This window comes from Marmota flaviventris, chromosome 17 (genome assembly GCF_047511675.1).
Source record: "Marmota flaviventris isolate mMarFla1 chromosome 17, mMarFla1.hap1, whole genome shotgun sequence".
NCBI classification, from domain to species: domain Eukaryota; kingdom Metazoa; phylum Chordata; class Mammalia; order Rodentia; family Sciuridae; genus Marmota; species Marmota flaviventris.
The window spans coordinates 71,888,635-71,912,406 of NC_092514.1; the positions used below are offsets into that span (position 1 = coordinate 71,888,635).

Sequence of the window (23,772 nt, forward strand, 5' to 3'; positions counted from 1 at the left end):
GCCACATGCTGCCAGCCCTGCTGCTTCCAGCCTGGGTTGGAAGAACAAAGCCCCTCCTCCCAGGCAGAGGGAAGCGGGTGAGGCCGGGGAAGGAATGGCAGGCTGGGTGCCAGCTGAAGCCATGGAGGGACCCAGGAAGGGGCTGAACGCCAAGCTGACGCCCCAGCCAAAGCCTTCACTCTGAGACAGCCGACTCAGGCAGGCCACAGAGAGGAGTCTGAAGAAATGGTTCAAGGCTTCTTACTCAGGGGCTCCTGCCTGGGGCCTTCTGTTACCCTGTCTGTGGGTTAGTACCCCTCCGTCCTGCTCCTTCAAGACCCTGCTTCACTGATTTGGGGTTAAGGTTTGGAGGGCCATGGAAGGCCCAGGAAGCAGGACATATATCCTCCATGTCACATAGAGAGGGCTCTCGAATCCCTGTTACAAGAAACCCCTCAGAGTCACTGGCCCAAAGGCAAATCGATGCCCAAAGCCATGGTGGGCAGGAGGAGGGAGAGAACCATTCAGTAATCCCACCCACCCAGGTGATGGAGGAACCGGGCTGCCTGATCCTTTAAGGAATGTAAAAACGTAAAGCTGGAGTCTGGGCTGATGGCCAAGGCCTGGGCCTTGCTTCTCAGACTGAGATTCCCAGCTTCTCTGATCAGACATTTCCTGCCCCATTCCCCACAACCCCCATACCTTCCTTCCTATGACAGGACAACAGTCGGGAAACCCTGCCTGAGACAGCCTCAGAGAGCCCCAGGCCAGCCCTGGCGAGATCCACCTCCAGCGATACCAGTGAGGAGGTAGGGCTGGAGCAGGGGTTGGCAACTGGGTTAACGGAAGCCGATTCCCAGGCCACTCTGGCTCCTGGCACAACAGACTGCCTTGGAGGTCACATGCTGAGGCGCACTCTGTTCTTGTGACCTGGCTTCCCCTGGGCAGGGCCTCAAGGGAGCCACCTCACTAAGGCTGAGGACCGGGGAGCCTCACCAGCACTGACTGCCTGCTTTCTTCCCCTGCTCCTCTCTACAGCTAAATTCCCAAGACAGCCCCAAGAAACAGGACTCCACAGAGCCCTCGTCTACCTCCTCCTCTGACCCCATCTTGGACTTCAACATCTCCTTGGCCATGGCCAAAGAGAGGGCCCACCAGAAGCGCAGCAGCAAGCGGGCCCCGCAGATGGACTGGAGCAAGAAAAACGAACTCTTCAGCAACCTCTGAGCACCTACCTGTCCACCAGCTGCCAGCCCCTATCTGACCTCCTCCCCCACCTGCTCCCCAACTGCCCACCAATCGACGTTCAAATCAGCACCAGCGTCTCCCTTGATGAATCCGATTTCCCTAGAAACTTTGTCCTTCCCTTACCTTAGGGAAGGCGACTTTCTGTTGTCCGTTCCAATCACAGAACAGATTCTGTCTCCCCCTTCCTGAGGGCTTAATCCTACCAGTTGTTACCTTGCCACACTGCCTGGGACATCACTGGGACCCATGCCAAGCAAGGATTGTGGAGCCAGGCCAGAGGCCATCCTCCTTCATGACCCCATGTAATGGCTGGGTCTGAGGCCGAGTAGGAAGCTGACTGCAGCAGCCCCTGCTCACCGTGGACAGGACTCCCATCCTGGGAGATGTAGCTTGGGCATTTTTTGTTCATTTGATTTTTTTAAGAGTACAGTATTGCAGAGTTTAGAGGGATTTTTGTTCTTTGATCCTCATGATTTTCCTGGTTGTTGCATCTGGGACATGGCAGTAGCCTCAACCTGAAATTTTTGCCATCCCCCCCTCCCCTGCCACACACACACACCACCTGGGCAGCCTGGGGAGGGCTTGGCTGCCCACTGCCCTTCCCTGAACCAGGCACCACCATTGTAAGGAGACTCCTTCCAAAATTCAGCTGATTTCTCCAAACTACGCCAGCCTCTGCGTCTTCCTTTGGAGCCTTGTCCTCCTTCTGGGTGGAAAGTGGGAAATAGAAAAACAAGTGTTGGGCTGGGGTTGTGGCTCAGTGGTAGAGTGCTCGCCTAGGATAGGCAAGGCCCTCGGTTTGATCCTCAGCACCACATAAAAATAAATTTAAAAAAAAATTATATATATATATTTTAAAAAAAAGAAAAAGAAGTGTCCCCAGGTTGCTCAGCTCCAGGCGTGTGCCCTGCCTGTGTGGCCCCTATGCAATCAGGACAGTTGTGAAGTGGGAGCTGAGAGTCAGAGGCTCCACTGGTTCCAGGGGTGCCGTCCAGAGGGGCCTGGGGGGCGTGGCAGCACACACCTGTAATCCAAGTGACTTGAGGAGGTTGAGGCAGGTGAGTGCAAGTTCAAGGCCAGCAATTTAGTTAGGCCCTAAGAAACTTAGACCCTGAGGGAAAAAAAAGTGTGAAGCCTAGGAAGATGCCTAGGATGGAGGCAGCTCCGGGAGCAAAAGCTTCGACTCAGCCCATAGCCAGTGGGGTGCAGGATTCCTGGGAGCAGGCTGAGCTGGCGCCAGATACTCTATCTTATCTGGCCACTGACCTGATTGGAGGGCAGCTGTCCAGCACTGGGGGAAAACAAACTGGTCCACTGAGCCCCAGGACATGCTGTGAAACAAGGTGGGATCTAAGGGACTTTCCAAGGGCAAAATGCCCTGCTCCTCTGCAAGAGGCCCAGGTCCCTGCTGCCTCCACCACCTGAGGCCACATCCTGGAAGTCTGCCCAGGGCGGCCTGTGAGAGCTGAAGCTGCAGGGCCAGGAGGTCCCAGAGCAGGTGCTCAAAGAGCAGGTAAAGTTGGCCCTGGGGCTTTCTTCACTTAACCTTCAGGGAGGCCACTAAGAACCAGGTTCCTGGATTAAGGGCAACAAGTTAGTAAGAGGCAAACCAGGGAGGGGAACTATGGTGCCCTGGGGGTTGAGAAGAGGGCCAGCCACTATCTGGCCATCTCATCTCCCTCATTACAGCACCCACTGTCCTGTGCTTTGCTCAGCTGGGCCTGGCCTCTCCCACCCGACGCTTGCCTCTGTCCTTTTGGCCCCAGATGGAGCACCCCCCCACACACACACAGGTGGAGCAGGTAAGGATAGCCCCAGAAGGCCCCTCCCTACCTCACCTGCTAGGCGGAGAAGCCCTGGTAGACCTTTGACTTTAAGACAGGGACAGGTAGCTCAGAGGGAAATGTCACTTAGGGGCTGGGGCAGAGTACAAAGCTCTACAAGATCTTTGACTTTAGATCCGCGAGTTTTTCAGCTGTAGTCTGATGTGAGACGAAGGTGGCTGAAAGACCTAGAAGTGTTTCCCCCCTCAAAATGCCCTATACTTGGCCTTCTATGGTTTTGAGTTGTTGGGGTTTTTTTGTTGTTTTGTTTCGTACTAGGGATTTAACTCGGGCACTTATTATTATTGGGCTACATCCCCAGCCCTTTTTATTTTTTGAGACAGGGTCTCTAGAGCCTTGCTAAGTTTCTGAGGCTGGCTTTGAAATTGTGACCCTCCTGCCTTAGCCTCTTGGGTCACTGTGATTACAGGTGTGCACCACCATGCCCAACCAATGGTTGTGTTATAAAACATGCCTGGCCTTTCTTGATGGGCAACCCAGATGATGACAGGCTGTGGGGGGACAGAACTCAAGGGGTTACTCCCCACCCCCGCCCAAGTGGGGACCTAGCATGGCTCTCTTGTAAGCAGCTATTGCCAGGAGGCCATTCCGAACCTGTGCCTCTGCTGCCCCCTCATGGCCAAGCCAGGTGCAGTGGCCCTCTGGGCAGAAAGTGAGGAGCAGGAGGGACAGACAGACCTACCATGGAGACCATCCACACAGCCCAGCAGCTGAGCAAGAGCTTCCAAACTTCTATTAATGGTTGTTATCTAGCCACAAGGAGCTATACCCCCAAATGATATAGCTAGAGCTGTTTAGCTCCAAAAAAGGTAAGGAAACAGGCTGAGGGGCTGGGCCACTAAAACCAAAAACAAGGACAGTAGGTTGAGGGGCCCTTCCAGGTCAAACCTCATGGTCACACTGGCCTGCTGCTTTTGACAGCCAAGGACAGAGCCATCCCTCCCACATAGAACAGGGACTGAGACTGGGCTCCTGGGAGATCTTTTCTGCAAGCCAAATGAGAAAACAAGGGAAGCTAACCAGACCGAGTGCTTTACTCCCAGCCAGGGCCTTGAAGGGTTGGGCCTGGCCAAGACTGTTGGTTCTCTAGGCCCCTCCAGCTCCCACCTCCACCCTGACCTTTCCAGTGGATTCCTGCCACCCACTCCAGGGGAATCTGAGTCATGTGTCAGTATGGCCAGGAGGGGAGATGAGTCTTTGGCCACTGCCAGTCCAGGAGGTCACAGCACGCCTGGTCTGAGTCTGAAGAGCCCCAACAGGTGATTTCCAGCTTGGAGCAGGAGGGAAGGCACTGTGCATTTGTCTCCCGTGCAGAGCTCTGGCCTCTGGAGTAAGTGGCCCCAGTGGCTGCCCAAAAGGCCTGGCTGTCAGTGGGGCTCTGTGGACCCTTCTCTATAGGGCTTCTCTTCCACGTGGCTGGTCTGCTCCAGAAGCCACTGCTGCTCGGCCTCACTCATTGTCAGTCTGAAGGTCACCTCCTGAAAGATGCTGCTCACAGCCACCTGTGTGAGCCAGAGAGAGCAGGACATTCGAAGTTAAGCCACAAGTTCCAGCACAACCACCCCAGACGGAAACCTGCCCACTGACATCCTTACTTGCTTGAAATGAAGTTTCTGGAACATCCGGATGCTGGGTTCATTTCCTTGACCGATTTTAGCCTCAAACTTGGTCAGACCCAGCCTAGTCACTCCTCCAGAGGTATCAGAGAGAAGGGCAAGAGCACAGTGAAGCCCCCTCGCTAGCACCCCTTGCCCTCCTGGCCCGATCTGCAGTGGAGGCTCTTGTCACCTGCCCCCTACCCTCAAGTGTGAAGAAAGCTCAGCTGGGGCCTGACCACCTGTCCCCACATAGCCGCTTAGAATTCCTTACCGTAAGACATCATCAGAAGAGCAGCCTCAGTGCCAAAACCCTGGCCCCGGCAGCTGGGCTCTACAAGAAAGAGTGACACAGCAGCTGGCACTAAGCCAGGCTACAGTGTGCACACCTGACAGATACATGCTCACTGAGTTCTCACCGCCCTGAAGGTGGGGTTACCACTACTGTTCTGCACCAGATTGCACCAGGAAGAGGTGCAATCTGACTCCAAAGCTGACCCCTACACTGTCATAAAGGTGAAGGACGGTTAGAGGCCCCTAGGGGGAGCTGAGGACCAAGGTCCCAGAAACAGGAGAGGCCCTCCTATAGCATGGCAGGACGCTCCAGAGAAGATGGATTATTTTGAAGGATCCCTCACCCACCCTACAGAAGGGGCCTTAAATCCAAAGGTTCACACTGAAGCATAAGGAATAAAGTGACAAACAGAAGGAAAAGCCCAGGCTTGGATGGGGCCAGCCCACCCTAGCCAGAAGCTAGCTCACCGCCACGAAGCCCCCCACTGAGCTTCCTGAGTGTCCTGAGCAGCTCAGCAGACTTCTGGTTTAGTAGATCTGAGGGCCAGGTGGAACAAACCTGCAATCATGACTTCAATCTCCCCCAGGGTGGGGTCTTCTATATCAGTGAGAAACAGATTCACATCTCCTGCCATGCAGCTCTCTTCGGTGGGGACTGGCTGAGTCTGCCACTTCTCTGCATCCAGCACAATGAAGGTGCACTCTAAGGCGGAAGGTAACAGGGCTATCACCTTTATTCCCCAGAGAAGAGAGGTGTTCATGCCCAAGCCAGAGAACTACAGAACACCAGCACTTCTGAGCCTGGGAGGAGAAAAGAGGCCCAGAGCTCCCTTCAGCTCATTACAAAGTCCAAGTCTGCCTTCAATCATGAAAAGACAGCCTTCTCCAAATAGTGACTGTACTCTAAAAAAGCAGGGGACCCAAGGGGCAGTGACCACATGAGGCTGTTGTGAGGGACATGAGGGCAGGGTCTAAATTTACAGGTAAGGGCTGGGGATGTGGCTCAAGCGGTAGCGCGCTCGCCTGGCATGCGTGCGGCCCGGGTTCGATCCTCAGCACCACATACAAACAAAGATGTTGTGTCTGCCAAAAAGTAAAAAAATAAATATTAAAAAATTCTCTCTCTCTTAAAAAATAAATAAATAAATTTACAGGTAAAGCCCAAAATGCTTTACTTTCTCTAAATCCTTCCAAACCCAGTACAGTGAGTGGGGAAGAAAGCAGAAGGGTCAGCCACAGGGACCAACCCCAGGAGGTGTGAGGGTATAAGGGCTTCATGCATTTTTTGGTCTTTTCACAAGTTTTTGTGGCCCCAGCAGAACTGGCTGGAGGTGAGAAAGGGAGGGAACCTGGAGACTGCCTCTGGAGCCAGCTGCCCCACTAGGAGGGCCAGGCCTTCCTTACTGTCTGCATCTTCCCGCCAGCTGCACTGCATAGCATACTCCTGCTCCAGGGTCAGTGGCTCTGAGGCTGTCAAACGCTGCAGTTCCTCTGATTTCATCCACTCATGGTACCTGCAGGGAAAAGGGGATGGCCTTAGACACACAGAGCTAATTCAGAGGCATGGGTCTGACATTTTTTTAAGGTAAAGAAGTAGATGGTAGGGAGCAGGGCCCCTCAGGGCTAAAAGAGGGCTCATACAAGACCCAAGAGTTATGAAGGCAATGGACACAAGCCCAAAGGCAGTCCAGTCTTACAAGAGAACAGTAAGAGGGAAAAGTTCTATCTGTCCACCTTCACATCCTGGCTAAGGGATCTGTGTGGAGGAGCAGTTTGAAACCAAATATTCCTCAGATTCCTAAGGGGAAGTATATGGCAAACTGACCTCAGCAAAAAAGGGTAAATGGACCCTTATAAAAACAAGGCACCAGGGACCCCCCAAAAGGAAAACTCCAAGTAGAGGACACCCCCCTATACCACCACTTTCCCAATCTACTAGACATTTGCCAAATGCTCCCCATAAGAGTCCACACTGGCTTTTCAAGAAATGGAAATAATCAATCAGCTGAGTGTTCTAGAACAAGCATATGTTAAGCATCCAAGAACTGAGCATATCCACAGACACCATGAAATATCACTGATTTACAAATGGATGAAACAACAATTTTTCTTTCTTACACACATGAGAAAAACAGGTAATCACTGTCTAGACTTGAGCTTTTTTTCCTATATGTAATTATTTCTCACAACCAACATGTCTTCCCAGGAGCTACAGCTCGAGGGACTGGGGCTAAGGAAGGCCTCCTTGCTGTGTCAAGGAAAGGTTGTTTACTTAACCCTCCTGGGGGCTAAACTGCACTCCAGATAAGGTGCATGGTTACCTAGGCACGTGTTCTGAAGTGTAGGGTACCAGGACCACCTTCTTCCCCAGCAACAAGGTGTTCTGATTCAACCTCATGGCAGCAGCCTGCAGGTAGGGGACAGCAAACACTTAAGAACCCGGAGTTTTTTCCCAGTTACGGTGTGAGCCAAATCTCTCCTACTGGAGTGGGGCTAAACTGACAAAAGGGCCTCCTGTCCTTTCCTTCCAAACACTTCAAAGAACACCCACTCTCAAACCCATTGCAAGAAAGAGAACTGATTTGGTTAAGAATTAAACAACCTTTGGCTCGCATCTCAGGGGCCAAGCATGGTCTGCCATTCCTGCCGGTCCCTTCCGTCTACCTCCCAGAACGTCGATCCATCAAACGCAAGGACCAAATCAAGATTCATCCTCAATGCTCCCATTACCTGCCCCATTCAGGGACTCCAGCCCAGAATCAAATTCCAGCCTTTCCTTCAACCAACTCCCATCTCTTCCCTCGGGTGCAAGCCAAGGGGCTCCAACCCTCCCTCTTCCGCCCCCAGCCCACCCTCCCAGCCCACTTTAGTTTCAGGCCCCTCCCCTTTGTGTGGGGCTCCTCGATTATCCAGCCACCTGGGACCGGAACTGCCAAGCTCACACCCATTCCCCGACGACGAAAGCGTCCCCAGCAGCACGGGTAATCTGCCTCTCCCAACTGGCCACGCTTCCCCGCCCGGCCCGCAGCCGTCACCCCGCATGCGTGGCGAAGCGCACTTCTCACTTCCGCCACGCAGACGGCAGCCGCCAGGGCCAATTCCGGCCACAGCCCCGCGAGGCGCCCAATCAGCGTTCTGCGCCCCGCCTGAAGCGCGCGCCGGGAAGGTGGGTTCGAGCGCCGGCGCATGCGCGCTGTGGGCACTGGTGCGGGACAGCTGGCGCTGGCAGCCGCACAGGGGCCGGAGGCGGCTCCCGCGCCCGCCCCGAACAAGCTGTGCTGCAGGTGTCGGACCGGGGGTAAAGGTGTGATGGGATGGAGGGGGCGTTAGACTTGGGGCTCCTCCAGCAGGGAAGGCAAAGGAGAGGCTCAGAGAGGGGCACTTGAGGAGGAAATGCGGCTCGAGGATGGGGACCCCTAAGGCAGGGTAGGAATGGCTGGTTGGGGGGAACGGGGAGTGGCGGCCCCGCTTAAAAAAAAAAAAAAAAAGAGAGAGAGAGAGAGAACAAACAGCAAGAGAGACATTGGGACAGGGAGTTATGTTGGACGGACCATCTGGGAAAGCTCCAGCTCCCAGCCATAGGCGAAGGTAGCAAACAGTTCTGTGGGCTGCCCTGGGTGGTAGTGAGCTCACACAGTTCCGGAATTAAGTGGGCACCTCCGAGGGTGTAAAGAACTCTGTTGGTGGGTGAGACTCAGTGGCTTCGCAGGCCCCGTAAATCAGTGGAGTCCAAGCAATATCCATGCATAGAGTAGTTCCCTGAGCAGCAAGGGGCAAATTAGAAGCGACTACCTAGATTTTCTCTGACCAAGGGAACCCTTCCTTCCGGGATGAGTCTTGTGACAGATACTTAAGTCTTAGATAAGTGTTTATAATAAAAAGACAAGAGGTGGGGAGGGAGCAGTAGCAAACTTTACCCCACCCCTGTGTCAGCCCATCAGAAAGCTGAAGTGTACTCTTTTGTCTTAGGGAGCTGCAACAGCTGCTGCCCTGCGCTGAAGGAACCTCTACTGCCCACCCTTCCTAACGTTTTTTGGAGATGGCCGGTGAAATCACAGAGACCGGGGAGCTCTATTCTCCCTACGTGAGTTTTACCTTTAGAATCTGTTTTGCTCACCACAGTACTCCTGGCCTCTAAAGAAGCCCACTGCTTCCTGTGAACTGTACTCCTGATTGCCCTGGTTTAAGTAGAGCCTGGTGAAAATACAATGGGAACTTGATGTAGCAGGAGCCACATTGCTGCTGTCATGTTTCAGAATATGAGTCATGGTCATTCCCTTTTAGATGCTTCTCAAAGAGTGTCAAGCTGAACAAAATCAACTTGCTAACTCTCTGTAATATTTATCTCAGGGCTATCACCACTTTTATTCCTTGCTATGCTTCAGGTGGACCATGATTGACAGTTGTTGACTTTGGGTGTTACTCATCTCAGCAGGTTGAAACTACTTTGGTCTTTAGATGAATTTTAAATTGCACAACTTTTATGGTCTTGGATGGCGAAAGAGGCAGCCAAATGCAAAGTCTTCCATTTGTAGCCTGGTGGAGTCTGCAATTAGGACAATTAGAATGATTGATTTCTCTCTGTCCTGAGACTGTGTTGCCCCCTCATTCCACCACCACCACTACCCCCGCCCCCACACACACTCAGTTTATCTTCTCTAATGTACTATCCAATTGGTCATGGTCATTACATCACAGAGCCCTCTTGCCTGGAGCTTGGAGAGAATCATTTGAATAATCAGACAGTTGACTCATGTTGCTATTAAGTATCCCAGGGAAAAGCAGCACTGCCCTAAGCAGCCAGAGCCTTCCTTCTACAGCTTACCTGCCTTACACAGCTGCTTTGCATCCACCTTTCTTGCCTGAGGATCCATCCTCTGTTTCTGCTAAGGTCACAGACACTAGCCTCATGGTGTGATAGGGTAAGGAAGCATCTCTAACCACAGGCAGAAGAAACTTTCCTCCCTCCAGGGTCTTCCTGTTGCATCTGTGCCATTCTCAGGTAGCAATGAAAGAGCCTCCTCACTTCCATAATTTACCTGGGGAAGTCTTTTGTGAACCCTGGAATAGAATGAATAGTGCCCCTCTCATTTGTGGAATCATGTAAAGGCTCCCATTTTCCTATATCAGCAATGAAATGTCCATGCTATCCATGAAGGTCACCACAGTCCCTGCTTTTTCTTACAATGTCTGTGAACTTACAGATGAAGAAATGAGTCATTTCTGTGAGTGAGTTATGGGAGGAAAACACTGTGATGTGCCCCTATTTCTTGTTCTTGTGCTCATCTCACTTGTCATCATGTCCCTGCAGGAGATGGGAGAGTTAGGCCTGCAAACTTCAGGGGGCTCTGTTGTGTTTTTTTTTTCTTTCATTTCCCATGGGTTTTATTTTGCTCAGTCTTTGAGGGCCAACTCTGGGCAGTTGTCACAAATAAATGTTGTATTATTTTATCCTCCAAGTGAAGAGAGAGGTCAGGAAAAGCTGGGCAGTGGTCAGAGTGAGGTGGTGGTAACCAGGCAGCAGTGGTCAGGGTTTTGAGGGAGAAGATGCCTTCCGAAGGCTTTCTTCCTTCATCTCACTTGGAGAATCAGTCTTGATTCCCTGTGAGACCAGTAGAACCTAAATAAGCTATAAAAATGACTTTCCTACCTAAGCTGCTCTAAAGCCCTGCAATCCCCAGCTCAGCACAGTGTGGGCAAAACCCTGCTCTGGCTTCCTTAGGAGACCAAGGTACTGGACACGTGGTTCATTAATGTACAAAACAGCCCATGGTCATTGCCAAGACACAGCCTCTCCTTAGATCTGTATTGCCTCACTCCATTGTGAGTTCTTTTTCCCTTCAGAAGTAGATAGTTTTCTTTAGCTTGACTTATTCTGCTTAAAATGTTTATGACAGAGCCAAGCTTCCCAGGAGGCTCAGATGCCACACTTTCTCAAGGACAGTGCTGGACCCAAGAACATGATTCAGCCTTGTACATGTCGCCATGAGTGACCTCAGGACAGATGTGTCAGTTTCCCTATTTGGGGGGACCAGGAATGGCTCAGGACGAAGTGGTAGTTATGAGATCAGAACACAGGACGAGGTGGATCATGCCTGAGAGAAGGGTAGCTGCTGAGGATGCCTCTGGTGGCTGGTTCCTGCTGAAGACTCCAAGGACCAGGGGCTGCACCTTCTCCAGTTCATCCAGAACAATCTCGTCCTTAGGGACTATGTAGGACCTTATTCCTCTGCTTCCTGCCACTCTTCCCAGTAAGTGGCCCCACAGAACTGTCACATGACCAGCAAAAGAGAAGGTCTTCTTCCTCTTCTTTCTTCCCCACAAGTTCTCTTGACCTGGCCTGTGGCTTAGCTCGGAGTTAATGCTGACCAGAACTGCTTTGGCCCTCCAATCGAAGAAGTTCCCTGTGAAGCACGCAGTGGTTTCTTTAGAACTAGAAAATAGCAACAAAGCAAGACAAACATGACTGCCCGTTTCTGCCTAACAACAGATGGTTTATCCCTAATCAACTGTTTATAAAGTTGTTAAAGCTTCTTTTCATTGAGGTTTATTTGAAGTCTCTGTTGGGCACATCCCTGTGTCTTCATGCCTGTTTTAAAGAAGTGGTTTTCAGGTAGTGATGATCTTGCCCCCAGAGGACATTCAACATCTGGAGACACTTTGATTTTCAAGACGCTGTTGCTTGGGACAGAGGGAGCAGTTCACTGGCAACTGGTGGACAGAGGCCAGGGATGCTGCTAAACACCCTACAATGCAGGACAGGCCCCCACCACAAAGAATGATCTTGAACCCAAATATCAACAGTGCCCAGGCTGAGAAAACCTGACCTGTAATAGGCCTTTGAACTTTTCCATGCCAAGACCTTCAGAGATTCCGGAATTTAGAGATGCTTCTTGCACTGTTTAATTTCCCCGTAAGATTTTTGCCTAAGTGTCTTTGTTAAGCCCCTTGCCCTCTCTTTATTTTCATCATCAGGACCATTTCCCACAAAGAAATGAGGCTGATGTCCCCTAGTAGTGCTGCTGCTTAGAGAACTACTGAGCGGAAAGCAGAGCCGCAGGGTTCAGGTGCTCTGTGGCCACTGGGATCTGTTCTATTGGTGTCCTGCCTTGAACTCTCCGAAACATGGAACCCTCATCTCCTCCAAAGGGCTGCTCAGTCTGACTCCTGCATCCCCAGCCCTCCTCTGCCTGGCTCACGGTGCCTCAGCCACGGGCCTCCTGGAAGCTTCTGGAACATCCCCACTTCTTTCCCACCTTAGGCTGTTGTACCTGGAGGCCGTCTGGGTGGTGCCATCTTATCCTTCCTGCCCCCCCTTAAATGTCATCGCAGAGGTTTCCTTGAGCACTCTGTTTCCAGTGCTTTCCCATTATTCCTTGTCACAACCCCTTGATTCTTTTCTTTAAGCTTCTCTCAAGCAGTGACCACAGTTTGTTTTCTTCCCCTCCTGAGGACGTAGCTCCATATGTGCCTTGTTTAGTCGTAAAGTTAGCTCATTATAGACATTCATAGTTGCTTGTGAGAAGCTGGAACTTGCCATCCTGAAGGCCAGCAAAGACCTGCAAGCTACCTTGAGCAGGGTCCCGTGAAAACCAGCTGAGCTCTCCTCTCCAGGCCTTTCAGACACCCTGAGAATGCAGAGAAGTGAGCACAGCCTGCTGCCACGCAGGCCTTGGGTTTAGTAGCGGGGAGGAGGTAAATGCACCGCACCTGAAAGCCAGGACCAGGTGTAAGAAGGCTTATGCTCCAGGGATGCAAAGGTGGGAAGCAAGATGAGCTTAGGAGCCTGGGAAGGGCTTGGAGGTGTAAGTAGCATTTGAATGGGCCCCAGGGACTGAACAGAAGGGCAGGGGGAGGAGGCCCAAGAGAGCATGGCGCCCTGTGCCAAGGATAAATGCACTGTGGGCGGAGCTCTGTGCTCTCAGCGAGACGTCCGCCCACCTGCCCAGCATTCAGGTGTCCACTGGACACTGCTGGAAAGCCTGGCCTCCTCTAACCCTTCCCCCTGAGCCAAGGGTCCTAAGGTAGTAGTTGACAATCCCTGTCTGTTTCTGCTTTTTTTTTGGTTCATCTTTCAAAGAATGGGAAGTGAAAATGAGAGGTGGGCAGGGCTTCTCAGAGAGGAGGGATTTGTCTTTTTAAAGGCACCAAAACAGGTGGTGAAGCCATGGAAGATCAACAAGGGGCCTGTCGTGAAGGGCTGAGCTAGAGGGAGCCACAAAACACTCTTCAGGAACAAAATCAGTAGCACCAGGACATGAGGAGAAGGAAGGAGGTCAAGGCCACTCCGGGATGTCCAGATGGAGGTGCCTGGCAGCAGCTGAACTGAAGCTCTGAAGAAAGGCAGAGACCACAGAAACAGTCTTCTGTCCAGCCACGAGATAAGCCAGACAGGTGGACTGAGTTGTTGAGGAAGAGGTGCAGAGAGGAGAAGAAACAGCCAGTGTGGCAGCAGGAAGGCCAGCGGGTCCTTGGTGATAGGCAAGGTTCAGTTTCAAGGTCGGGCATGGTGGCATACGCTGGAATCTCAGGTAGTTGAGAGGCTGAGGCAGGAGGATTGCAAGTTTGGAGCCAACCTGGGCAACTCAGCGATACCCTGTCTCAGAGTAAAAAGGGCTGGAGATGTAATTCATGGTGAAGCGCCCCTGGCTCGGCCCCCAGTAACACCAAAAAAAAAGAGAGAGAGAGAGGTTTCTGGAGTCCTGGAGAAGGAAGCTCCTTCACCAAGGACAGGCAAGAGCCCGCCTTTCCCCCAAGTTTGCATCAGCAAAGTCAGAGTCACGTTTTAAAGGTGTCAAGTAAGTTTGTAGGCAGAACGGAAGAGCTGGTGGGAAGAGAGGGTTCCAGGTGCCAGCTTGGCCTCATCAAGGAGTAATGGCATATGTTCCTCAAAGGCAGCAGGAGCCAAGCACAGTGGCACACACCTATAATCCCAGAGATGGGAGGCTGAGGCACGAGGCAAGAGAATCACAAATTTGAGGCCAGCCTCAGCAACTTAGTGAGACCCTGCCTGAAAATAAAAAGGGGTAGGGGGAGTCTGGGGATATAGGTCGGTGGTACAGTGCCCCTGAGTTCCAGCCCCAGTATGGGTGTTGGTGGGGACAGATAGGAAGGGGATAGACACTGATCTTTTGAACTAGGAAAGAGGCTTTGGCAGCATGCATCACCAGGCGACTTCAGTCACCTCCACAGAGTAGCTGATGGAGCCCTCATCTAAGAGTGATGGGGCCATGGGTCTGGGAGCTTAAACGTTGAGCTTGGGGGCAGTTACTATGGGGAACACCCAGAAACCCATGTTGAGAAAGAAACTGATGTCACCAGACCCCAGGTGAAGGGGCCACTCATTTGCTGTGGGACAATCCAATGATTCAAAGAGAACATCTCCAGGAAGCTCTGGCAATTTGGCTCAGGGAGGAGAAGAGCAGGTGTGGCCTTGGCACAGGCTGGGTGGACAGGCGAGACCCCGGAGGGGAAGGCCCGAGAAGCTGGGGCAACATGTGCTCTGTGGAACCAGCTGACCGTGTGCAGGGCTGGGGGGGGGGGGTGATGCCCAGGTGGGGTGGACTGGAGGGCAGAGGCAGCTGGGGGTGGAAAGCACCCTGGGAGAGCTGGGGTTCTCAGAAAGGAATTTTCCAGCTGAGATCTTGGGAAAAGAAATGGTGTGACTAACTGAACTAGAGTCAGGGGCTGAGTTAGAGTTAAGTTTGAAACCTGGAGTCACCCTGAGGGCACAGGATGAGGGGAGGTGTGACGAGAGCAACCTTGAGTTCCTGAAACCCCTGTGCTGTGCTTTAGAGGGTGGGTTTTGTGGCCTGTGAATCATGTCTTGACTGTTTTTAACCCTGAAGTCAGTGCAGAGGTGTGGGAGTAGAGTAAGGGAAGCATGAATGTCGATGTCCCAAGGACAGTGGCAAGGACTGGCACAGGACAGAGTCATGGGCCAGCAGTTTGGAGAAGTTTCTTGGAGGTCAGCATTACGTGTCCATGCTGTGCCGAGCGCCCCACCTGTCTTCAGAGCCTGGCATCTGTGACACAGCTCTGAATGGTTTGCAGTGCTGAGGGGGTGGCCATGAGGACAGTAGAGAGGGGACTGGAATCCAGAGACATTCTGGAAAGAACCCACAGATTGTGGCGCTTAGTCGTCTGCGTGTTAGGGCCCCAGCACCTGGTTGCAGAGCTCTGCTCCCTGGGACCAAGATGTCCTCTGCCTCCCTGTCCTTGGGGCTCTGGGAAGGTCTCCATGGCGGTGCTGTCACCCAGGGCAGCCCTCGGGAGCTATTGAGGGGCGAGATTAACCATTCCCGGGCTTGAGTGTCGCTCCTTGGGTTCCAGGTCGGGCTGGTGTACATGTTCAACCTCATCGTGGGCACAGGGGCGCTCACCATGCCCAAGGCCTTTGCCACCGCCGGATGGCTGGTCAGCCTCGTCCTGCTGGTGTTCCTGGGCTTCATGAGGTAAGGGGCAGCGGAAGGCTGGGGCCGGAGCTGGGGGAGTCTGCCCTGCAGTCCCTATGTCTCTTCATTAGTGGGGCCTGAGTGGGAAGGTGACTGACTGCATGCATTAGGCACGCGTGTCCTGAGCAGGACCCAGAGAGGGGAGTGGACAGAGGCCTCCCGGAGCACCCTGTGAGGTGGGTCGAGACACGATGAAGCCCCAGAAGGTCCTGAAGGTTCATGTGGTGCAGGTCCTCTTCCCGCGACTCACCTCTCTGCCCCATACTTCAGCACCGTGACCCCCGTCAGGGCACTCAGAAAACACCACCCTCCCCAGAAAAGAGGGTGATCTGGGAAGAGAGTTTTGGGTTTAGATTCTACTTGATATAATCCACCAAGAAAGTGAAGGCACAGTACACCAACACACGGGCCACAGTGGAGCCACCTGCCTGTGTCTCCCATGGTCCACCCCGCCCCCACCTTCAGGGCACTGGTTGTGTGGGTCCCAGCAGCTGTTGCGTCAGTGAGGGAGGCCACCAAGGCTGTGCTCAGGGGCTCCCCTGGAGCTTTGCAGCCATCTCGTGATGGCACAGGCTAAGGGACTTAGGTCCTGACCAGGCAGGAGTCCACAGGCCAGAGGTGGAGTGTGACCTGGAGCTCCCCAGGAGTACCCCCCGTCTCTGCGCCAGAGAAGGGACTGGAATCCAGAGACATTCTGGAAAGAACCCACAGGTTGTGGCACTTAGTTGTCTAAGCGCCATAATCTGCGGGTTGTGGCACTGTCCATGTTTGTGGCACCCGTTGAACAGAACACGCCCCACGTGGCTGTGCCCTGTGGGCAGTGAGGGCGAAGGAGGTGGACAAGTGAATTGCAGAGTGACCAGAAGGTGATGAGTGGCAGACAAGGAAAAGCACAGTGTGGCGAGGGGTTGAGGAGGTGAGGTGACTGCCAGGCCCCGGGGTCACAGAGCGGCACGGATGCAGAAGTTTGAAGGAGAAAGAAGTAGGCATCATAGAAAGAGTGAAGCAGAGCTAAGTACTTGAAGCAGACAGAGCTGGGAGGGCCTGTAAGGGACAGAAATGAGTCAGGCTCTTCTGTTTCTTTGCAGTTCTTTTGGGGACCTTTAGGGTGAACCTTGGGTGCTGTTGGCTTGTTATATACTTCAAGCTCTAGCTGCCAAGAACTCTGGAAGTCCTTGACCTTATGTGACTCCATCACCTTTAAAGGACCTTCAGCACAGGCAGCCATCTGAAGAGGAAGTGATTATTGGGAACCTCTAGCTAGGGTCTGCCATGGCCTCTCCTTGCTAAACCCGTTTCCATTTGAACATGATCAATGAGTTGGCTTAATGCAACCGTGGGAAGTCTCTCTATGCCTTAATTAGGATTGATTTTAGCTCCACTTCCAAAAAGAAGGGAAAAGCTAAGCCCTCAACATGATCAGTTAGGCAAGATCACGAGAAACCTTTCTTGGAGGTGCTGGGGTGATTGGAATGGGAATCATGGGCCCGACTGCCCCCCACTGCAGAGGTGGAGGGGTGTGGGTTTGACTGCTGTGGGGCCCAGTGCTCCACCAGCCACCGGACTGAAGGACTGAGTGGCATCTGTTGACATCATCTGCACAGGAGGACACAGGTGCAGAGCCGTGCTGACCTCAGGAAAAGGGAGACCAGTGTTCGCCCCAAGCTGTTTCAGGGCAGGGGTGGACTCTGCCTCACGTTTTATCAGCAGTGCCCCATATCCTGGGGCCACCCAACCTCTGAGCTCCTGGAAGAGGGGAAAAGATGGCTTCTCCACTCTTGTCTGACTTCTTGGCAAGTGTCTTGTGCTGCCTCCCTGTCTCCCTTGAGATTCGGGCCACAGTAGTAGAAACTTATTTTACTATTAGGCACATTATCCTGAAAGCTAAAGTTCTGCCAAAGAGAAAGGGGGACGGGTTCCAGAGCCACCTTCGTTCTCCAGCCCTTGGCACTGGTGTATGCAGTTGGAAGCTGACCACTGCCTGTGCCCTGCAGGGAGGGGTGAGGGCTGCCTGCCGTCCTTCCAGAAGCCCCCGTGAATCGGCCTCCTCCCAGCTCAGGGCCCCTGTTGGTGCGGGGCCATGTTGACCCGTGTCGCCTCCACCCAGCTCGTGCTCTCCCTTGAGCAGTTTCCCTCCCCTCAGCCTATGTCACAGCCCCATCCTGTGTGTCAGAAGGGGATCCTAAACATAGGCAGCCACAGAAAAGCAAGCACACGCGGCCTCGGGCAGGCACACACTCCTTACCAGGAAAGGCCCGTCTCAGAACTTCCCTAGGGAGCAGTTCTCAGAAGAGAGTGCCGGGCTTGTTGGTCACGCCACTTCAGACTCCTACAATCTCCTCTCTGCAATTAACACGTGCCTCCCCCTCAGCTTTGTGACAACCACCTTTGTGATGGAGGCCATGGCCGCAGCCAACGCACAGCTCCGCTGGAAGAGGATGGAAACCCACAAGGTGTGTGTGTGTCCCCCGGCGGTTCCTCTGTTCAGTTGTGTTCCCTAGAGACAGTCTCAGCAACCCGTTGCTTTCCTCTTGATGTGTGAGGACTGTCCACAGTGCTGCCCCAGGAACCTAGTCCCAGGTCTCAGAGCTGCAGCGTGGCAGCCGCGTACAGTCAGAAAACACAGGCAGGGCTGCCCTCGGCCTCACAGCGCTGGCCCTCACTCCACACGCTGAGCCGCTCAGCCCTTGTCCCCAGGAACTATGCTATGTGCTCCACCTGTTGAGAGTTTCCTAATTAGACACCTTCTAGAAAGAGAACAAAGGGAATGACCCCTGCCCAGGTTTTCTGTACAGCCATGTGCTCATTCCTTCTCCTTGGTTTCTCCTCTTCTCCTCGTCCACCCCACCACCTCCCAGGAGGAGGACGACGACGACGACGACTCCTCCACGGCCTCAGACAGTGACATTCTCACCCCGGACAGCTACGAGCGGGCAGAGAAACAGCCCATCCTGTCAGTGCGTAAGTCTTGGGCCTCCCGACAGGCCTCAAGCTCCTGGATGATAGGGCTCCCTTTCTTTCTTCATGGTGAGAGCCCAGGGAGACTCCCTGCAGACGTCCTTTGGCGTTTTCTGCCTGAGGGTGGCAGTTTTGGGGTCCCAGGCACAGGCCTGGCCCTGCTGGCTCACCTCTTGCTAACGCGTTTGGCCTGTTACTGGGCTCTGTCTAGCTTCCCGTCTCTCCTGCCTTTTTTGTTGTTGTGTGGTACCAGGGTGCTTTACCATTGAGCTACACCCCCAGCCCTTTAAATTTTTATTTTGAGGCAGGGTCTGCTAAGTTTCCCAGGCTGGCCTCAAATTTGCAATCCTCCTGCCTCAGCCTTGCAAGTTGCTGGGATTACAGGTGTACACTCTCCTACTGTTATAGAAATGACCGCATGCCTGGTTCTGTGCCCTGTGCGCACTGAGAGAGCTTGAGTGAATGTGGTCCTGGCTCCACCCTCCCACCTCACCCCTATACACACACACGCACCCTCGTCCGTCTCGCAGTCTCGTCCCTGCTCACCCTCTCCCCTATAGGGAGCATCCTTGAATTTTCTTGTAAAATGTAGACATGGGGCTGGGGCTCCGTGGAAGAGTGCTTGCCCAACATATGCAAGGCCCTGGGTTTGAGCCCCAGCACTGGGAAAAAAGGAAACCTTAGGAAAGTTTTCTCCAGAGTCCGAGATCCTTGGGGATTCCTTATTCTGGGACTTTGCGGCACTCAGCGACAGTGCTTCTGGTGAAGAATCACCACCCTTCTTGTGCTTTTGACTCCTCAGAGAGACGCACATCTCCCAACCTGTTTGAAATCACAGACCGGGTGGAAATGGGACAGATGGCCTCCATGTTCTTCAATAAAGGTAATAAATGCTTATTTGGGGGTGGGGTGTGGGGAAAGGGCCAGGGGTCCTTCACTGCAGGCCTCAGCCTTAAAATGAGGGTTCCATGTCGCCGGGGGATGAGGCAAGCCATGAGGAGGGGAAGGTTGTCAGCCTGCGGTCAGAGCAACTGCCGGATGCCTGCCCTGCGGACACAAATTTCCTTGGATGCCCCGTCCCTCTGTGTGAAGAACAAAGAGCTGGCTACCCTGGTAGAGGCAGGGATCCTGGGCAGCTGTCCAACAGGGGAAGCCGTGGAGGTGGCTGGCAGTTTGTACCTCTCCCAGCAGTTGCTTCTGACTTGGCTCTCTGGCCTGTTCTGGCTGAGACAACACCCTCTGACGGTGGTAGGCTTTGCCACAGGCATGCCAGGGCATGTCCTCCCAGTGGCCAGCAGAGGGCGCCAGGAGCCCACGCTAGAGCTGGTTTGGGCACTGGAGGCCCCCTACCCCCCCCCACCCCCAGAGGGAGGCAAGGCTCTCCCTCTGGCCCTGCCTGCTCCTGGCTGGCAGTTGGCAACAACCTGCAGGGATCCGCCCAGCTCTGGCGTTGGGCTCCGGGGCCTGCCAGTGATAACGGCATGTACTTCCATGGCTAATCTTGTTCTTTGGGAAAATGAGCTATTAAGACTTTCATTTTTAATGCCCGAACCTGTTAGTTTCCTTGACAGTCAGGCACAGTCTCAATAAATCCTTCCGCTTACAGCTGTCCTGGAAGATCTTGTGCCCCTCTGTCAAAGCCCGTGTGTGGAGTGGTTGTCCACCGGTTCTTGTGTGGCCCTGCTTTACTCAGAGCTGGGGGACTGTGGAAGCCAGTGTCTGCTTGCCTGCCCTCAGGACACTAAGCACTCAGTCTGTCATTGGTGGTGCGATTTGGTGGCTGGTCCAGACGAGGTGATTGTTGGCACAGGTTGCCCAAGGTCTAGTTCCACTCTCCCTCCTGGACAAGCCTCAGAGGATTTCCAGAATTCATCAAAACCAGCTTCTCAGCCGGACGTGCTGGCTCACACCTGTAATCCCAGCGGCTTGGGAGGCTAAAGCAAGAGGATCAAATCCAGCCTCAGCAACTTAGCACGGCCCTAAGCAACTTGGTGAGACCCTGTCTCTAAATAAAAATATAGAAAGGGCTGGGGATGTGGCTCAGTGGTTAAGTGCCCCTGGGTTCAATCCCTGGTACCAAAAAAACACAACAAAGACCCTGTTTTCAGCCCACTTCTGTGTTTCTCCTTTGCTGCATTTCTGTCGCTCCCTGTCCCACTGCACTGAGTAAGTAGAGGCGTTTCCTGACCCTTCAAAATGCAAACCTGTAAAATAAGTCACACATGGGGGAGAAGAAACATCTTTTAAACCTCGTTTCTCGTTTTCATATTCTGTAATCTGCCTTGATTTCTGTAAGAATTCTAGGAACCAGTGGTTTGTTTTGTTTGTTTGTGGTGCTGGGGATGGACCCCAGGGCCCTGTGCATGCTGAGCAAATGCTCTACCACTGAGCCACATCCCAGCCTTTTTCATTTGATCTTGAGACAAGGTCTCACTAAGTTGCTGAGGCTGGCCTCCTACTTGCCATCCTCCTGCCTCAGCCTTCCAAGTAACTTAGGATTGTAGGTGTGCGTACTGTGCCCAGCTAGTGGTTGGTTTTATCTCTGCTCCTGCCCCATGAACCAGACTCCTGGTTTATTCAGATCTAATAGAAAACAGCATGTTTGTGTGGAGACAGCCCCACACCTAGAGAAGTCTCCTTGTTGTCCCCTGCAGGGCTTCTCAAGCTCCTCACTGTGGACGTTGGGCCAGATAACTCGGTCGCTGGACCTGTCCTGAGTGTCGTAGAGCAACACCCCGGACTCCAGTTGTCAGTAGTACCTCCCAATTGTGTCAATCAAAACCGCCCTCAGACATTGCCAAATGTTCCCCCCAGGTGGGGCGGTGCAGAATCACCTCTGCTCTGCTCTGCTCTTAACTCACAGATCCTCAGAGTGTCATCTTCACCTTTGGCAGGGCGGCCTTCCACAAAAGGCTCCCTTGGGCTCTCCACTCGTTTCTTGTCATTAGAAATGCCAAGCGTAGTCTCTGATGTCCTCTCGGGAGGTTCATTGATCCTCCCATTTTGTGTCTAGTAATGAAATTGTATTGATCAGGGAGGGCCAATGGCAGTTTATAAACAACCAACATTGGAGTCGTCAGCAGGTGGCAAGAAGGGAATGGGGACGAGACGATGCCTTCCCACAGAGAGCAGAAAGGCAGGCTGGAGCCGGCCGTCCCCGGAGCCTGGGGCGTGAGTTATAGGCAGCCCCGGGGCCACTGAGCTTGGACATCAAGTCTCCCTCTGACATGTCAGTGAAGGACATGCCAACTAGTGTGCTCAGAAAGCAGACACCGGGCGCTCGTGGCTCCTTTAGAAAATCATGCCTTCCTCGTCTTCTCCCCCAGAGTCCTAGGAGCAGAGCTGACCTCACACAGCCCAGGAGTAGCATGTCCTGGGCTTTCCCCTGGGGACGCTGCAGGCTCTTGTAAGCCACGAGGATTGGAAGAGAACTGTCACTTCATTTTTCTTTCTGTCCTCAGAGAAGCCAGCAGCTTGAGACCAGTGACATCAAAAACTTGAGCAATAGTCTGAGCAAGAATCTGAGGCCAGCTGTCTGGGGCCATAGCCTTGGGCTGGACGGCCCCGCTGCTGTTTTCAGAGCCTCTGCCCGCCCCGGGCTTCCTAGCTAGAATCCCCTGTGGAAGGTAGCCAAGCATGGTGGGACACTCACCGTAGGAGATGTCCAGGCACTTGCCAGGGTTGGAATGTAAGTCTGATGGAATTGGGACGTGAGCCCTACATCCCCACCCCTAGTTCTCAGTGGATGGAGCTGTAGCACACACTCCTGGAGTTAGCACTGTCCCTTGCCGGCACTGCTCGTAAGGAAAAGGAGCCTCTTGTGAGAACTGTCCCTCCCCAGCACACCAGGCCACCCTGGGCCAGCAGATGCAAGGTCATTAAATCTGGAAGGAGGCACTGGGTCTTTGGAATTGAAGGGCTTTTTGCAGTGCTGATTTCAGCCTTATGGCTGAACTTTTTCCTGTCAACTTCTCTGTGCTTCGGTTCTTGCTTGCAGTTTCTTGTCGTAGAGCCCTATGCTGGCTGCCGAGGGAGCCCTGGCCCAACACACGTGGGCATTCAGGCTCCTGATCAGGTGTCGTCCCCACCCCACACACACCCAGCCTGTCCCCAGGGTGACGGTGCCTCCATTCATCCTGGGCTGACCATACCACACACTAACTTTGTACCTGTCTTGCTTCAGAACCTCCCTGAACTCAGAGCCTCTCAACCCTCTCACATGCAGGTCTAAAGCCAGTGTGTCTCCTGCCAGTGTCACAGTGTAGCCGATCAGCATGAGAAATGACCATGGAGCCCTTTTTCCCCCCCTTTTGTAGAAAATAAATGGCTTAGAGAACTGACTGCTATGGAGAAGGTGGAGGTTCTGTGTCAGAGAAGAGTACAGTGTCTCTCCAGCTCCCTGACCATGGCTTTGTTGCTTTCAGTGGGCGTCAACTTGTTCTACTTCTGCATCATCATTTACCTGTATGGGGACCTGGCCATCTATGCTTCGGCCGTGCCCTTCTCTCTCATGCAGGTGACCTGGTGAGTATCCCCTGCCCCCCATGCTGGCTGTAGCCAGTGGGCCGCCTTGGCCAGTCAGGCAAAGTGTCCAGCATAGAAGCACCACACCAAGCAGGTCCCTGGTCCCCAAGGAAAGTGGATGTCCAGGGCCCTTTTCTACACACAGCATGGCCAGCTGTGCCCTCTGAGCTTAGGAGACATGTCCTGCATTGCTGTCCCCTTCCCTGCCCCAGGAAAGATGGCTTGGACTCCCACTGAGGGCTCCTGAGTCATAAGGAACAAGAGGGGCAGGTCCTAAAGATGGTTTATGGGAGTCATATTGTGGAGGGGTGGCTCTGTCTTTGCCAGCCGAGCAGGGCCACCCTGATCCCAAGCCCGCCACCGCTCTTCATCAGCAGCACCACTGACAATGACTCCTGCGGTGTGGAGACAGACGCCAAGTACAATGACACTGACCTGTGCTGGGGGCCCCTGCGCCGAGTGGACGCCTACCACATCTACCTGGTGAGTGTCCTGGCCAGCCCGGGGTCGCAGGCCGCCCTGAGAGGCGAGCTCTGTAGGCCACCTTTCCTTGCTGGGAAAAGTGTTTCCCCAGAGGGGAGCCTCTGCCCATCTCCACACGCTGGCCGCATGCTGGGGCTTGGCCCTGGCAGAAAACGGATCATGTCATAAGGCTCTAGCTCCAGAGCATCCTGATGACCAGGCTTAAAAGTCAGATGTGGTTTGGACTTGGCATCCAGGTCCTTGTCAGCTTCAGGACCAAGCACCACTGTGGCCGGAATACAGGGTTCCAGGGACACTCTTTGTAAAGCTCTTGAAGAGCGCCTCTTTAAGAGGCCTTCCTGCTTGACCTTCCTCAGGGTCAGCTCAGGAGCACAGAGGCACATGCTGGTCTCC

General features: G+C 53.5%; 2 protein-coding genes and 1 non-coding gene across 11 annotated transcripts in view; 2 read left to right on the forward strand and 1 right to left on the reverse strand.

The window, feature by feature from the left end:
• The first annotated feature begins 6 nt into the window (after nucleotides 1–6).
• Nherf1 (NHERF family PDZ scaffold protein 1) lies at nucleotides 7–1,893 on the forward strand. Its single transcript, XR_011705147.1, has 2 exons — nucleotides 7–788; nucleotides 1,018–1,893. It is a non-coding gene; the product is annotated as an NHERF family PDZ scaffold protein 1 (transcript).
• Nucleotides 1,894–4,087: 2,194 nt separating this feature from the next.
• Nat9 (N-acetyltransferase 9) lies at nucleotides 4,088–8,014 on the reverse strand. 6 transcript variants are annotated; one of them, XM_027955768.2, is made up of 7 exons: nucleotides 7,903–7,984; nucleotides 7,282–7,367; nucleotides 6,365–6,474; nucleotides 5,520–5,663; nucleotides 4,941–5,000; nucleotides 4,667–4,761; nucleotides 4,088–4,573 (listed from the first exon to the last, which is right to left on the reverse strand). In XM_027955768.2, exons 1-7 carry the CDS (start codon nucleotides 7,906–7,908, stop codon nucleotides 4,439–4,441), a joined length of 636 nt encoding a protein of 211 aa, XP_027811569.2. In that variant the 5' UTR covers nucleotides 7,909–7,984; the 3' UTR covers nucleotides 4,088–4,438. The 6 variants fall into 6 exon arrangements, with proteins under 6 accessions (XP_027811569.2, XP_027811570.2, XP_027811568.2 ...); XM_027955769.2 differs by having other exon boundaries at nucleotides 7,878–7,965; XM_027955767.2 differs by lacking the exon at nucleotides 7,282–7,367 and having other exon boundaries at nucleotides 7,878–8,014.
• A 143-nt stretch (nucleotides 8,015–8,157) lies between these two features.
• The window catches only part of Tmem104 (transmembrane protein 104), a 52,575-nt gene continuing 36,960 nt past the window's right edge, over nucleotides 8,158–23,772 (forward strand). Inside the window, exons 1-8 of one of the 4 annotated variants that reach the window (XM_071602906.1) lie at nucleotides 8,158–8,244; nucleotides 8,930–9,044; nucleotides 15,293–15,414; nucleotides 17,786–17,867; nucleotides 18,273–18,375; nucleotides 19,175–19,255; nucleotides 22,797–22,896; nucleotides 23,271–23,379. In XM_071602906.1, coding sequence (XP_071459007.1) covers nucleotides 9,000–9,044; nucleotides 15,293–15,414; nucleotides 17,786–17,867; nucleotides 18,273–18,375; nucleotides 19,175–19,255; nucleotides 22,797–22,896; nucleotides 23,271–23,379 — 642 coding nt within the window. In that variant the 5' untranslated portion in view covers nucleotides 8,158–8,244; nucleotides 8,930–8,999. Of the gene's footprint in view, nucleotides 8,265–8,929; nucleotides 9,045–15,292; nucleotides 15,415–17,785; nucleotides 17,868–18,272; nucleotides 18,376–19,174; nucleotides 19,256–22,796; nucleotides 22,897–23,270; nucleotides 23,380–23,772 lie in introns of all 4 variants that reach the window. The other 3 variants (XM_027955695.2, XM_027955696.2, XM_071602908.1) reach the window with 3 other exon arrangements.

Coding starts and splice junctions, on each gene's coding strand:
- Nat9 (XM_027955767.2), bottom strand. CDS start 8,002: ATGCGGGGTGACGGCTGCGGGCCGGGCGGGGAAGCGTGGCCAGTTGGG. Junction 6,475..7,877: donor CTTGGCAGTTCCGGTCCCAG/GTGGCTGGATAA, acceptor TTTTCCCTGCAG/GTACCATGAGTGGATGAAAT. Junction 5,664..6,364: donor CTGGCGGGAAGATGCAGACA/GTAAGGAAGGCC, acceptor CTTCCGCCTTAG/AGTGCACCTTCATTGTGCTG.